Here is a 16,592-nt window from a genome sequence, read left to right on the forward strand (position 1 = left end):
GAGTCCCTTTTATAGGCCTACGTAATTGGAACCAAAAGATGTCTCGTATCTTGTTATAGCATAAATGCCTTTTTGGGGCTATTTTAATGAGCTGAAAATGACAGAAAGATAGGATAATGCAAAAGGCAAGTTTTGATGATCAACAGGTTCTTCTTCTTCTTGCCTTGCTGCTAATCTTTACCAATATTTTCCGCTTTTTATTAGAATAATCATATGCCACGTGACCCTCCTCTTCACAAATAAAACACTTGCTGCTAACCCTCAAAGCCTCACGCTCCTCCTAAGTCCTATGTCGTACTATTCATCCATTACCAAGCTTGAAAGGTTTCTTGTCATTCTCTAGTCTGTTGCATATCATCAGCCATAGTAGCAACCTCAATGAGCTGAAACATCATGTGTATTTCAGTCTTGTACAATAGTCATATGCCTACTTGGGCACCCCCAACACTTGCTGCTAACCCTCAAAGCCTCACGCTCCTCCTAAGTCCTATGTCGTACTATTCATCCATTACCAAGCTTGAAAGGTTTCTTGTCATTCTCTAGTCTGTTGCATATCATCAGCCATAGTAGCAACCTCAATGAGCTGAAACATCATGTGTATTTCAGTCTTGTACAATAGTCATGTGCCTACTTGGGCACCCCGCAACAATACTTTTGTATCAGTACTTCCACAGCAACCTCCCTATAAGACTAGAAGGCAGCAAAGCATTCCAAAACTTTTTTTTGTACTCCAAATCTTCGCAATCTGCTGCTCTCAACTTCTTCTAGGCAATCTTCACTTTCACCTCAATGGTGCAAGCAAGCACACTTGTTTGAACAATACCCAATTTTTTGGTGCTTTTCCCTAAACTGATAGATTTGTCCACCATTGTTACACGTTCCTTTTGAGAAAAGTAGATGCCTTGGACCACTCAATCTAGTTTCCACCTGTGCAATCTATGTCAAACCATTGGATGAAAGACAAAGCTTTCATCTTGTCTTGTACTGACTACACGTCACAACTTTACCACTTGTCCTCCCTCTTTCTAGTATTTTGCTTTTTCCTTTAGACTAATGTTGGCATAGACAAGTGGCTGCAATAATCTAGGTCTACTTACACTACCAACTGCTTGATCCACATTCTCAACCAATAGTGCCTAATTGACATTACCAAACATTGGTAGAAGCATACTCCATGGAGCCTCCTCTGAAATAAATAACCAAGATGCATAGACGGTGACTAAGCTATTTCTTGTATCTCTTGTACTTGCTGAAAATTATTACCCTATCCATTAACTTCAACACCCAAAGCAAAAAAAACTGCTGAGCTAGAACACTTTGCACATGTGGAATCATTGTGTGCTACCCAACAACGAATTGAAACCCAATGGGCTATAGCCTATCTCCAAGCCACGATAGGATCTCAAATCAGTCTATCCTATTGCCTTCGCTTTGCTGGCTCCAAAGAATCCAACAATGCAGCAAGCTTAGGATTCTTCATAAGTTGGGCAAAAATCTCAATGGCACAAGCACTGAGTAAACCCATCACTTACACTAAGCAGCTATGCTTTGAATAAAGCATCATCATCAACATTCATCCCCCTAGGCTGCCTAGACTCTAAGCCATCATCTAGCTAATCCCCATGTACTCAAGGACCAAACTCCCATGCCTCTTGGTACATCATCCACCTATCAAGATACACTTGTCTAGATATCTCGATCCTTCAAAAAAACTCCACTCCTTGTGAGATCCTTCTTGGATGTTTTTTCTATTTTGCCAAAGTTGAGCGATAAGTGCTCACACCCTAAGTAACCAAGGACTCACCCCTTAAAGAAGTTTGTGCGGTCCCAACGATAAAACATGGACCCATCCTTTGGTGAACCAAAGAGCAACGAACATTAACTTGCAAGTGCTAAATTGTCAATATAGAAATTTAGCAACAAAAAGACAGACCAAACAATGGAGTAAGAATGTGCTTGCACCTAAACACAAAGAAAGATAGGCCCTTAAGCCTAACACCCCTTGCAATATTTCTTTTATCATTACTCAATTGCCAATATATATATTACTGCTCAAAAAGCCCTAATCATTGGAATTTCAACTCAGTCCCCCAACAAGTCAATCCAATAAACTACTCAAGCCAATCTACCTGACATAGAATCTTGCCAAATTTTTCTCTCTAACAAAAACTATTGTGATAAAACTCTATCAAATAACATGAATCAGAATAAAAAAGCACAAAGCTTGACACAAAGACCCAAATCACCTCTAAAGCCAATCAAACACCTCCAAAACTACATCACCCAGCCTAGGACAGAATTTGCCCACACCAAAATAACCATCATCCTGCATGAAACAGCCATCACCAACTCTAGGAAAACTTCACTGTGTATAAATCAGCTTTGCCAAGCACAGAAATCACATTGCCAAGCCCACTTTTTTCTTCCTTAGAAATTTGAGTTTGTTGGAAACATGTTTCAAAAGTACGCAATGCTTGCATTTGCCATATGGAACATTTTGTAAGTTTCAAACTATACATAACGAAGTTCTATGCAACATTGGCCATGATGAGAAATTTGGCCCACACCCACATAAATCACATGAACCTTTCTCATTAAGGTTTGCTTAGCTTGAAGCAATTAAATATGTGCACAAACTTACATATTTATTTATTCATTGTTAAAGCATATGACCTTAGCAACTAATGGACTTGTCCATGTCTAGCACAACTCATGCAATGTCTTTGACTCACAAAAATAGAATTCCAAAGATAAATTATCCTTGGGACAATAGATGGAAGGTGCATGAATTAGGACTGGGAATGACAAGAAACATTTCCTATCTATTTCACCACCTAGGAGGGTCTCAAGTGCATTAAGGCTCAAATGGCCAATCCTACGAGTCAAAATAGCCATTCCTACCTATTATGGCATGTTCCCTATTATATGTATATTTATCCCACTTTGCTACTAGCTGAAAGCCAATTGACTCATGGTGTTCAAAGACACAATGGTATGCTCTAATACCATGTCAAGAGATGGTAAGTTTTGTGAGGAGAAACACAGAGTATACGGCAAACGTTGTGACAAAGAAACCTAAAAACATAGCAGAAGAATAAAGAATGATGAACATTGGATCATGCCAAATGAATCATGCCGATACAATGGAGTGCAGCTTAGAGATGACTACACTATCTTGACTCATTAGACGCTAGCACCTGGAAGGGATCTGCACTATGAAAGAAGCGAAACAAAGTCCTTTAGGCAAAGATGTCAATGACGAGGAAAAGAGCTACTACTCTATGGAGGGAGTGAAATGCAATCCTTTAGGCAGCGCAATGTCAAAATAGGCACTGAAAGATGAAGGACAGCCGTAAAGGGAGCAAAACGCAGTCATCAAGAGCTATCAAAGCTGAAGGCTATGCTGAAATCTCTCTAGATGATGGCTGCTATCAAGGCGATTGCTTAGGAGCTTCAAGAGTAAAGAAAATGCAAAAATGCAGCCATTTGATGTAGGCCTGATAAAGAGGGTGTAACCTACTATAGACGATCTGAATTTGCTACAACACAAACTCCAAAAAGTGGTTGATATCTAGGAATTGTCACGTGGGTGTCAAAGGGCAGCAGGAACTAGAAATGCATAATAATGATGAAGATTATCTACGTTTTTTGCTGACATCAGCTTCAATACAGCTTGCATGTCCGTTTCAGCCTGCGTTTTGGTGTCTTTGCATCTCCTCCTGGCTGGGCACTTGCATTATCAGGCCGTTTTTGCTGTTTTTGGCAGTTTTTGACTGATTCTTTGACTTTTTGCAACAGCTTTTGTTTTGTTTTGGTCAGATTTAGGTGAATACTGCATGTGAACTCTCACTTTCTGCAGTCTATGCTCGTGTTTGTTAGCAGAGTATTTGTCAGCTCATGTGTGAGTCTGAGCTTGATCTGGGCTGGGCATTTTTATTAGGTATTTTAGGTATTTTTCTGGTATGGCATTTTATGTCATTGGGGCATTTTATGCACCAGTCGGCCAGCATTAAATGCTGTCCGACCAGCATTATTGCTCCCCACTTTTTCAGCCTATTTATACTCAGTGGCTCCTCCTCAGTCAGTCACTTCATTTTCACCATCTGCAGACTCTGTGGAGAGAGGAGCCAGTGCCAGTGCCCACGCAGCCAGTGACTCACTGTTGTATGCGACTGTCTCGTGTTCAGATATATGGATTCCATTTCCCGTGCATACATCTAAGTTCTCATCTGTATCGTGTTCTTTTCTTTTCTCTTTTTGTCTTGTGTTTCAGCAGTTTATTTCAGCACATGTTTATGCTTCCACCGCTGCTCCACTTCTGACATGGTATCAGTTTTCAGGATTTGTGTTTCTGCTGTGTTTTCTTGCTGATTTCAGGACTGTTTTGTACCCCTGCTGATCAGACGACTGCTGTTGCAACCAGGCGACCTGTTTTGGGGCTGTTTTCAGCCTGCGTTTTTTGCAGTTTTGCCATCGCTTGCTGCCCCCGCACCCTCTGCTGCCTGCGTTTTTCATCTGCAGCTGCTGGCGACAGTTTTCTACCTGTTTTTCTCCAGTTTACAGCCTGCGTTTTGCTGATTCAGCATCTCTTGTGGCTGGGTGACTGTTACTTCAGGCCGTTTTCTCTGTTTTTGGCAGTTTTTGACTGATTTTTTGACTTTCTGCAGCAGATTTTGTCTTCTATTGATCAGATTTTGGGTTATATTGCATGTGAACTCTCATTTTCTGCAATCTGTGCTTGTGTTTTGGCTGTGTTTCCTCTCTAAATTCCATCTCTTCTCTACTTCTCTTCTTATCCTCTCCATATGGCTCCTCCGTGCACTTCCACTGATGATAAGTTACATGGACCTGATTATCTCACATGGAGTGCTGTCATGAAAGCTTGGTTTGTGCAGAAGCGGTTATGGTACATCGTCTGTGGAGCTATTCCTCGACCTCTCCGTCCTTTTCTTCTTCCTGAAGATTTTGATGAGGACAACCATGCGACATCCTTGAGATTACAGGGGCGGCTTCCGGCACATTATGGAGGTGAGGCTTATGTAGCTTCCGAGAGGGGTGACGGGAAGAAGAAGCCGAAGGCCCAGTGTTACCACTGTGGCAAGAAGGGACATTTGCGGAAGGACTGCAAGAAGTTAGCGGCTTCCAGGAAGAAGGAGCAGAAGACGAAGCGGGATGCTGACTCTACCGATGAGTCCTCTCCTTCATCAGACTCCGACTCCGATCCTCCGACCAAGGTGAAGTCCAAGGCGCGGAAGGGATCCTCTTCTTCGGATCGCGGGAAGGGCTTGGTGGCCCCTTCCTCGGCTGCTTTCTAGTGGTGGTGATGAGGTCATCCCTCACGACTCTCTTGTGCCAGAGAGGAAGTGTGAGCGGGTGTTCAGATGGGGCAGCCGCTCCTCATCTATATTTTTATACAGGTGCACAGGTTCCAAAGAGGGACGTCCCTAACGCATCGACTTCAGTCTGGCGGAATCAAATCCTGGAGCTGGGATTGACATCCAGGTTCATGCTGAGCTGGTTATCTGACAGAGAGCGGGAGGCTTTTGTCTAGAGCTCACATGAGGGGACACTTTGGCGGTCTGGCCAAAGGCGGGGACTCCATGGTCACATATGTTCAAAGGCATTTTTGACAGGATGCTCTTGTATGCTACTGCGAGACATTGGTGATGGACACAGAGACATGCTATGATCTTCTCTATTTTCAGGTGTTTGGTACACTCGACATCGACATCAGGTTCTCTCCGAGGCACCTTGGTGGTGGCTTGATCACCCACTGCTTGGGTATCCATGGTTCTACTTGGTGGCTCTATGTTATATAGTTTCTGATCCCTTTTCATTGTACTATTGTATTGTATCAGATCACTCATGATCTGAGAGAGGGTGTTAGCAGAGTATTTGTCAGCTCATGTGTGAGTCTGAGCTTGATCTGGGCTGGGCATTTTTATTAGGTATTTTAGGTATTTTTCTGGTATGGCATTTTATGTCATTGGGGCATTTTATGCACCAGTCGGCCAACATTAAATGCTGTCCGACCAGCATTATTGCTCCCCACTTTTTCAGCCTATTTATACTCAGTGGCTCCTCCTCAGTCAGTCACTTCATTTTCACCATCTGCAGACTCTGTGGAGAGAGGAGCCAGTGCCAGTGCCCACGCAGCCAGTGACTCACTATTGTATGCGACTGTCTCGTGTTCAAATATATGGATTCCATTTCCCGTGCATACATCTAAGTTCTCATCTGTATCGTGTTCTTTTCTTTTCTCTTTTTGTCTTGTGTTTCAGTAGTTTATTTCAGCACATGCTTATGCTTCCACCGCTGCTCCACTTCTGACAGTGTTTTGGCTGTGTTCCCTTTCCAAATACCGTATTTTCTCTTTTCTTCTGAGTTCTCTTGCAATGTTTCTCTTCTCTCTCTTTTGTGTTCAACAATCTATTACAGCAGTTTCCCATGCTTCCATCGTTGCGTCCACTTCTGACATGGTATCAGATTTCAAGTTCTGACATTGTTTCAGATTTTGGATCAAGGTTTTTTCTGCTATTTTCTATTGTTTCAAGTCTGACTTTTCGATTTTCTACTGTTGATCTAACCTGCTTCTAACTACTGCAACTGAACTACAGCTTGGGCGACCATATTTTAGAGCAATCAGCAAATAAATATAAATTAAAATGCACAATTTATCTTGATAATCTTGGACAATAGACACCTAGTTGACCCCAAAACAAGAACTCCCTTTCGATATTTCTTTAACTTTAATTGCTAATGGGTTGAGTACAAGTTGAGATTCTACAATCTCCTTTGCTAATCCAAAAGCCCCTTGTACATACAATCAACAAGCAATTTGGGCCAATTGCCTCTTGATTTTCACCCAAGAATTGCACAAATGGAACCGCCAATTGGCCAAATGTTGCCCCAATTCACAATGGATGTCCTAGCATTTGAAATCCCTATCAATTCCACGAATTTCAGGTGCTGATTTTAGCGTACAATGCCTTCTATTCGCGTGAGTCCCAAGATGGCCGCTGAACCCAAATTTTTGCAAAAATTTAGAGTTTACAACAAAGATCTCTCTGCCATCCACCAAATTTGGCTGAGAAATGCTGAGATCTCCTAAGAATGGATTGGAGAAGGTGAGAGAAAGCCAAGATGAGAAAGAAATCTGATTTTCTTTGCGAGAGAGAATGGTCTCATACCACGGGTCAAGAGTTGAGTAAAATGCACAATCACTTTTGATAGAGTGGAAAATCTCTAAATGTTAGCAATATTGTCAGCTCACAAGTGAGTCTAGGCCATGTCTAGTATTACTACCTATTTTAGGCATTTTATTGTGGCCTATATGATACATATTTGGGCATTTACTGCTGGCCGACTAGCATTAAATCCTTCCATACCATCAATCCACTCTATTCTCTTCTTATCCTCTCCATATGGCTCCTCTATACACTTCTATTGATGATAAGTTACATGGACCTCGCTATCTAACATGGAGTGCTACCATGAAAGCCTAGTTTGTGCAAAAGCGGTTATGGTACATTGTTTGTGGAGCTATTCCACATCCTCAGCATCCTTTTCTGAATCCTGGAGATTTTGATGAGGACAACCATGAGGAAGCTATACTTACATTGGATACGGATGTGTTAGAGATCACAGCCAGGCAGGAGGCAGAGTGCAATCAGACAGGTGTGCAGTTAGACTGCCACGTGGCAGTCCGACCTGTACAGTCAGTCGGCTGCATTTAATGCAGCCGACAGGGTATTTCTGGCGCCCTATTTTCTGGCAGATTCTGGCTATAAATAGCCGACATCCCCAGCAGTCTCGTACACTTCTCTGCTCGCACATTACAGACTGGTGACGCGCAGATTCCGTCTCTATTCGCAGATTTCAGACAGCAGACAGTGCAGACTGCAGCAGACTTCGAAGTGAACAGCAGGTTGCATCGTCGAGGTGGAGACACACAGTCCAGCGCACTGCGCCCGTGTATATATCTGCATATCTTTGTATTCAGCACTCTTTATACAGCAGATCTTCATCGTCCACTGTCTCTCTCTCTCTCTTCTCTCTCTGCGTTCTCTCTCTCTCAGTCCTACGCTTCCGCACTGCTGCACTCTGACATGGTATCAGAGCAGTGTTTGAGGGCTGACTGAGCACAGAATCAACCTGAAGAGGAGTTTCCATCGCGACATAAATTTGCGTTTTTTGCGTTTAAGGGCAGACAGGAGGGCTGCGCCTTGGAACAAGGCTGAAACGAGTGTGGGCGCACAGGAAAGGAGTACAGGTGGTGGATTTGCTGCTGTTTATTGCTGTTTGACGCGGAGGAAGTTTGAGTTTCTAGCGTACAAGTGCAGGTTTTGCTTTTTCATCGCCTCCGGCGGGTGAAGAAGGTTCAGGACGCGGAAGAGCCTTAGCAGGCTGAGTTTTCCCAGTCAGAGGGGGCTGCTTTTGCGTTTGTGAAGGCATTGCAGGTGAAGATGTCTACAGAGATGGACTTGGAGTTCCATGCGATTATGGACCGCAAGGTGCCTGTCTTACCGGCTCTTCCTACTGATCAGAAGCTCGACGGTGACAACTACCGCATTTGGCGCGTCATGATGTTGGCCATCCTTGAGTCCCATGATTTGGCGGAGTTGGTACAGGAGGAGAATGACCGGCCCTCAGTAAGAGGTGAGTCCAAACTCTCTTCTGATGCTCGTGCGGAGTTGGCCAAGGCCCAGTCTCATTGGGACAAACTGAATGCCAGGATTCGATCCTTTCTCTTTCTATCATGCACTACAGCCGTGATCGCTCACATCGAGCACTTGACGGTGGCTTGGGAGATATGGCTGGAGCTTGATCAAATGTACAATCGGATGACCCTAATGAAGAGGGTTTCTTTGGAGGTACAGATGCGGACCTTGTCCGTAAATAAGTCTTCTTCGCTGCGAGAGCACATTAACAAGCTAAGGCAGCTTCAGATGCAGGTTCAGAATGCGGGGAAGCCGATTTCCTCCAAAGACATGGCGATCACACTATTGTCCCAGTTGCTGCCACGATTCGGTACATTTTACTCTACCCTTATTGCTTCGGGGCGAGAGTCTACTCTTCGGTGGGAAGAGTTGGTTCCTATGGTCTTGGACCAAGAGGAACAGTTAAAGGGACAGAATGCTTCCAAGCCGGAGGCGTTGACAGGTCAAGCCTCTCAGAAGAAGGGAAAGGACCAAAAGAAGAAGAAGGGGGATAACAAGTCCAAGAAGGACAAGGAGAAGGACAAGGACAAAGATTCCACATGCCATATTTGTGGAAAGACTGGCCATTGGAAGAAGGATTGCCCTGACAAAGACACGAAGGACACCAAGAAGGAGGACACCAAGGATTCTGGAGCGGTGGCTGCACCCTCATCAGCTGCATTTCTTCATCTAGCTGTCATTGAGGACGCTTCACCGAATGCTTCTGATGCTGCGATGACGGCTCCCCAGGCTCGAGAGTGGATTGTTGATAGTGGTGCCTCACAGCACATGACTCCTTCATCAGATGGTGTTGCCCAGCTGCGACCCTCGCGTGGGCAGATTCTCATTGGAGACAGCTCTTCAGTTTCTATTGCAGGTCGGGGTAAGATGCAGCTTATTCCGGATGGATGAGATGGTACCCATACCTCAGAGGTTTTGCATGTACCAGGATTAGGGTACCATCTCCTTTCAGTTCATAAGATTTGCTCCCTTGGCCTTTTGGTGGAGTTTGACAGTACTACGGTGCGAGTCCTTGATCGGGGATCGAGGAAGGTTCTGTCATCCGGATATGAGGAGAACGGCATTTACAAACTGGAGTCTTCCACCGCCCTCTCTACTCTTCTTCTTACCTCTCAGTCACAGTCAGAATTATGGCATGCTCGGTTTGGTCACCTGAACTATGACTATCTTCGCAGGGCGTCACGTGGACAGCTTGTTCGAGGGTTGCCGGATATAGTGGTGAGCCAGCAGCCATGTGTCTCCTGCATTCGGGGGAAGCAGCATAGGGATGCCATTCCCCACACAGCTTCGCGGCGGTCTACTTCACCGATGGAGCTAGTATCTACGGATCTATGTGGCCCTGTGAGGAATGAGTCCTTGCGTGGGAGCTCGTACTTCATGCTGATCGTGGATGACTACAGCAGGATGACATTGGCCTATTTTTTGGCACTAAAGTCAGAAGCTTTCTCGCACTTCAAGGATTGGCTTCTCTTTGAGGAGAATCGATCGGGCCGAAAGTTGATGACCTTACGATCCGACAAGGGAGGTGAATTTGTTTCTAATGAGTTTGCTCGATTTTGTGCAGATAGAGGAATTCACCAGGAGTTTGCCAATACCAACACTCCTCAAGAAAATGGTATTCTTGAACGGAAGAACCGCAGTGTGATCGAGAAGGCGCGCACCATGATGGAGCACCAACAGACCCCTCAGGTTCTGTGGGCCGAGGCTGTGGCTACCGCAGTTCACATCCTTAATCGATCCCCTACTTCGGCCGTGGACGGGATGACCCCATTTGAGGCTTATTTTGGGACGAAGCCAGATGTTTCTTACTTTCGGGTCTTTGGGTGTGATGCCTATGTTCACATCCCCAAGGCTCACCGTGATAAATTTGAAGCAGCTTCCCGAAAACAGGTATTTGTTGGCTACAGCTCCCAGTCCCAGGGCTACCGACTGTATGATCCCGTCAAGCGGGATGTGTACACTAGCCGTGATGTGCGGTTTGTGGAGGTTCTGGCTACTTCAACGGGTGAGGAGCATCCCGTTCTTGGAGATCCAGGGGAGAGTTGGGCTCCTTCTACCGTTCCACTAGAGCCCGTGCCTTTTGATTATGATTCTGTTTCTGACACAGAGTCTACTGTTCCGCCGGACTCCTCTACGAAGCTTGTTTGCTCCAACTATTGTTTGATGACCCATGTTATGCAGGATCGAGAGCCCACCTCCGTGAAGGAGGCCTTACAGTCCGCACCATGGAAGAAAGCTATGGAAGCTGAGTTGAAGGCTATTGAGAGGAATGGCACTTGGTCACGCGTGCCTCGCCCCCCGAAGAAGAAGGTGATTGGAGTCAAGTGGGTCTTCAAGACCAAATACCTCAGCGATGGTACTTTGGATAAGCACAAGGCTCGCCTTGTTGCTAAAGGTTTTGCACAGCGCCCACGTATTGACTGTCATGATACTTTTGCCCCCACAGCTCGTATGGCGACCATTAGAGCTGTTCTTGCTTTGGCTGGCCATAGGAGATGGCCTGTTTATCAATTGGATGTGAAGTCGGCCTTCCTTAATGGTGATTTGAAGGAGGAGATCTATGTTGAGCAACCTCCTGGCTTTGGTTCTTCAGATGGGAAAGTCTACAGGTTGAAGAAGGCCTTGTATGGCCTCAAGCAGGCTCCGCGTGCATGGAACGAGAAGATTGATTCGTTCCTCCAGGTTCAGTTGGGATATCGGCGGTCCAAGGCCGATCCGCAGCTGTATGTTCACACTTCCGAGGATGGTTGTGTGTTGTTTGTCTTATATGTTGACGATTTGATTGTCACAGGTGATGATGCACAACAGGTCCAAGAGACGAAGTCAGCTTTACATCGGACATTCGAGATGACGGACTTGGGTCTACTCCATTTCTTTTTGGGCCATGAGATTTATCAGTCTCAGAGGGGGATCTTTATCTCTCAACAGAGATATGGACAGGAGCTCTTGGTGTCTTTTGAGATGGAGGATTGTCGAGCCCTATCTACTCCTATGGATCCGAATTGGAAGGCCACTTCCCATTCAGCTTCTCCTTTGGCGGATGCGTCCCGCTATCGACAGTTGATTGGTTCCTTGATTTGGCTTCTCACCACCACGGTTGATCTATGTTTTGCTGTTGGGCTCTTGGCAGGGTTCATGAGTGAACCTAAGACGGTGCATTGGCAGGCTGCTCAGATACTTTGGTATCTGAGGGGGACGTCTGATTTAGGGATTCATTACCCCGCAGGGACAGATGGGTCAGATCTTGTACTTGCAGGTTGGAGCGACTCTGATTGGGCCAGTGATGTGGACCACAGGCGGTCTACTACAAGTTACTATTTTACTTTGGGTGCAGGTGTTATTTCATGGAGTAGCAAGAAGCAGCCCACAGTAGCCCTTTCGTCCTACTGAGGCGGAGTATCGGGCCGCGTCTTTTACCAAATGCGAGGTTGTGTGGCTTCGGCGATTATTGGAGGAGCTTGGGTTCCCCCAGACTCGTCCTACATTGCTGCGATGTGACAATGAGAGTTGCATTGCCTTGGCAAAGAACCCTGTTTTTCATGCCTGGACGAAGCACATTGAGATCCAGTACCACTTCATCCGAGAAAAGCTTCTGGATGAGACCATCACTGTGGAGTATTGCAAGACGGAGGACAATCTTGCCGATTTGTCGGACAGGTGTGCAGTCGGACTGCCACGTGGCAGTCCGACCTGTACAGTCAGTCGGCTGCATTTAATGCAGCCGACAGGGTATTTCTGGCGCCCTATTTTCTAGCAGATTCTGGCTATAAATAGCCGACATCCCCAGCAGTCTCGTACACTTCTCTGCTCGCAGATTACAGACCAGTGACACGCGCAGATTCCGTCTCTGTTCGCAGATTTCAGACAGCAGACAGTGCAGACTGCAACGGACTTCAAGGTGAACAGCAGGTTGCATCGTCAAGGTGGAGACACGCAGTCCAGCGCACTGTGCCCGTGTATATATCTACATATCTTTGTATTCAGCACTCTTTATACAGCAGATCTTCATCGTCCACTATCTCTTTCTCTCTCTTCTCTCTCTGCGTTCTCTCTCTCTCAGTCCTACGCTTCCGCACCGCTGCACTCTGACAGGATGATGCACGTGCCTATACTGCTCTTCTTTGATGTATTTCTAAAGAAGTTCTACCAGTGGTTACCTCATCCAGGATATCTCCAAAAGTATGGTCCTCTAGGATATCTCCAAAAGTATGGTCGAAGCTGCAAATGTTGTATGAGGCACCTTCCACCATGCATGGAGTGGCCCTTTATGGATTGCTTCAACAATAAAGTTCAAACCTAAGGACACTATTCAATCGTTTTTGCTCCATGTTACATAGGTACAGGACCAACTTCGACACATGCAATCTACCCTTCTAGAGTCACATCTCTAGGACCGGTACTCTACAAGGCCCCCTCGGAGTCTAATTGAGTATTGAATGCTTTGCAATCGCAAATATCATCTACACCTATAAGCTTCACACATGTCCTCAATGTTGCTTGAGCATGAGGCATCTTTCCGTTTACAGGGGAGGCTTCTATCTCATTATGGAAGTTCTGGTGAGTCTTGCAATTTCAGAGAGGGCAACAAGAAAAAGTCGAAGACCCAATGCTACCACTGCAGTAGGGAGGACGCTTGTAGAAGAACTAAAATGAGTTAGTAGCCTCGCAGAAGAAAGAGAAGCAAAAGAAGCGGAATGCGGTCTCCTTCGATGAGTCATCCTCTTCTTCCGACTCGGACTCCTATCCACCGGCCAAGGAGAAGTCCAAGGCACAGAAGGAATTTGCTTCTTCTAATCAAGGGAAAGGCTTAATAGCCCCTTCCTTTGATGCTTTCTAGCACAGTTGATACGACCATCCCTCACAACTCTCCAATGCCAGAGGGGGAGTGTGAGAGGGTGGTGTGATGGGGCAACTGAGCCTCATCTAAAAATGTATGTAAGTGTACAAGTTCCAAAGAGGGACGTCCCTGACGCATCACGAACTTTGGCAAGTTCAAACCTTGGAGTTGGGATTGACATCCAAATTCATGATGAGATGGTTATTTGACAGCAAGCAGGATTGGCTCCTAGTCTTAAGCTCACGAGGGGACGCTTTGGCAACCTTGGCCAAAGGTGGTAAATTCATGGTCACATATGTTAAAATGCATTATTGACAAAATGGACTTGCATGCTACCGCAAGACATTGATAAGAAACACAAAGACATGCTATGGTTCTTCTCTATTTTCGAGAGTCAATATGATCAACATCAACATCAAGTTCTCTCCAAGGCACCTTGGTGGTGGCTTGATCATCCACTACTTGGGTATCCATGGTTCTACTCTAGTGATTCTATGTTGTATGGACTATGATGAGTCATTTTTATTGTATCATTGTATTATATCAAATCATCCATGATCTGAGAGAGAGTGCTAGCAGTATTGTCAACTCATGAGTGAGTCTGGGCCACGCCTAGTATTACTAGCTACGCGAAGCATTTTATTGAGACTTGTATGATGCATGTTTCGACATTCATTGCTAGCTCACAAGCCTCAAGGGGATAGGGGATAGGCCAAGGAATGTGGAAGAAGGGGGGCAGCTGCAAAAGACCAAGATAGGGGCAAATGCTGTCTTGGATGTGCATGCACCCACAGCCCCACACCCCCCCCCCCCCCCCACCAAAACAAAAATACCCCAAAAACAAAAACAAAAAAACAACAGCAAAACAAAACTTTTTGGGTCATGGATGGCACTTACCCAGGCTGCCCCTTGCGACTATGATGCCAGCACTGGGCAGCTGCTTATTTGTTGTTAAAACTGATGAACGGAAAAAGTAAGGATCATTACAAAGTGCATAAATACACTTTTGTTCGGTGGTAAATCAACAAAGCAATTCAAAGAGCAAATGCTTCCTGTGCCTGACCCTGAAACCCCTGTATAGTGCAGCTTACTCTAAAAAGAACGGATGAATATTTTAGTCCATTGGACTTTCTTACAGAGTCAAAAGGAGCCTCCCAAATGTTCTCATGCTAAGCCAGTGCACAGCAGACATCATTGAAAACATGAGCAATCACACAAAACGTCAGAATGCTTCTGATTCATGTTTAATGGATGACAATCAAGAGATCCACATTGAGATGCATGTAGACAAGTGCATCAGCCAAAGCTCTCCGAATATCCAAATGAAAATGAACTACCAAATTACTCACTGAAAAGGACTTACACCAGTGATTTTCACATATTGGCCATCTTTAGCCTGGTCCAACCCAAAATCAGGATAGTTGGTGACGAAACCTGTAACAGCACCTTTACCAACACAAGTGTTCCAAGTCAGCAGCATCACCACAGCACCAAAAAGGCAAGCTACCACAATCAGCAGTACTGCATTCTGAACGGCTCCCAGTATGAAGCCACCAGCAACAAAACCAATGACGAAGAGAGGCACAACAGTCCAGAGAATAACACGAGGGAAGTTCCGGGTAAAAGAGTAGCTCTGATCAATGGTCAGTTTGCTCACAGCTGGATTGCTTGCAACCCTGATTGGTATGCCTCCATCAATGGGCCCTGAATACTTCCTGGAAGTTCCTGATGAAGATAGCGGACCTGATGAGACAGGACCTGATGTGATAAGGCCTGTGGCAGGGAGATTGGGAGCTAGCGGCCCCGAATTCTGGCGAGAGAGGGGACCCGAAGTCTTCAGATTCGCTTTTGCAGGGTCAACATTTCGAGACAGGGGCCCTGAATTTGACCCCTGGCGACCTGTAGGCCCAGAAGTTGAGCCCTGCGGAGGATTGTTGCCCGATAGGGGCCCTGAGTTGGAAGACGCGGCTCTGAAAGAGCCTGCTCTTGCCGCGCCACCATGGATGGGGCCCGACTTTTTCGCCTTGGGAGCCTCGACACTGATATCAAACATCTTACCGAGCTCCCCTGACTTCTTAATATCACCACCGGTGTAAGGCATCGCGGTGGACGTCATGGTGGGCTGTCTCTCCTTGTACTGGTCGGGGGCCCCAGAAACGTAGAGGCCATTGCTGAGCTGATGGGAGAGAACTCTGTTGCTGCTCATCTCTGCGGCTAGGTTAGGGTTCTACAGGATGCGTGCTCTGTTATGTTGACAACAGATCCACTATATCTGCGTGCATATATCAGACCTGCATTGTGCAAATGGATATGGAGAAAAGCAGGATCCCCGCGATACACTCCCTGTGGCGCAATGGCATTTGAGCAGATGGCATTGAACCTGAAGCGACGCCACTCCACGTGCGGAAAGGACTCAGAGCCTGATGGTCCGCTTTCTTGCCGATGGTCCGGGCCGTCCTGCTGAGCCTACGCGAGCTCTGTCCCTTTCCGCCATTGCTGTCGGGGCTTGCGTCATCATTATCATCTTCCTCTTCTTCATCTTTTCTTGTCCCTGCTGAGCATCGACGCCATAGCCACAGCCTTTCTTTTTTCCTACTGCCTGCTAATCGCCTTTACACCAAGCCCTAAAAGGTTTGGGCAGCAAAAGGTCTCTCTCTCTCTCTCTCTCTCTCTCTCTCTCTCTATTCCAAGTTCTAACTTCTTACTCAAAGGCAAGAATGTTGCCCTTGTTTGTTGTGTGTGCACGCACGCGCATAACGAGTGATCGAGTCTAAACCACGCACATGGCTATCTCTTTTCACTAGTTTGTTGATGTGCCAACCCTTTTTCATCGATGCCTGTGACAATCTAGAACAATGAAAATTAGCTCATTAGTTAGCAGAATGAAATAGCCTATCAACCATTTGGGATTGATGTTGTAGATAGCCTAATCTCACTAGGATGTGATGCCTTTAACAAAGTTCATCAATCAACATCTCATGCAAATATTGATTAAACGCATCTATCAGACTTTCCATTACAGGCATTGATAACAA

The 16,592-nt window shown here is 45.8% G+C and overlaps 1 protein-coding gene across 1 annotated transcript in view; it reads right to left on the minus strand.

Annotated features, from left to right (window-relative positions):
• The window catches only part of LOC148022598 (protein SHOU4-like), a 47,907-nt gene extending 31,699 nt beyond the window's left edge, over positions 1-16,208 (minus strand). The window contains exon 1 of the mRNA XM_087695555.1: positions 14,921-16,208. Within this exon, the coding sequence (XP_087551681.1) occupies positions 14,921-15,763 (843 nt within the window). The 5' untranslated portion in view covers positions 15,764-16,208. The remainder of the gene's footprint in view (positions 1-14,920) is intronic.
• Positions 16,209-16,592: the final 384 nt, after the last annotated feature.

This window comes from Lygodium microphyllum, chromosome 16 (assembly GCF_053477565.2).
Source record: "Lygodium microphyllum isolate KBCC chromosome 16, Lygodium_microphyllum_v1.1.10, whole genome shotgun sequence".
In the NCBI taxonomy this organism is placed as follows: domain Eukaryota; kingdom Viridiplantae; phylum Streptophyta; class Polypodiopsida; order Schizaeales; family Lygodiaceae; genus Lygodium; species Lygodium microphyllum.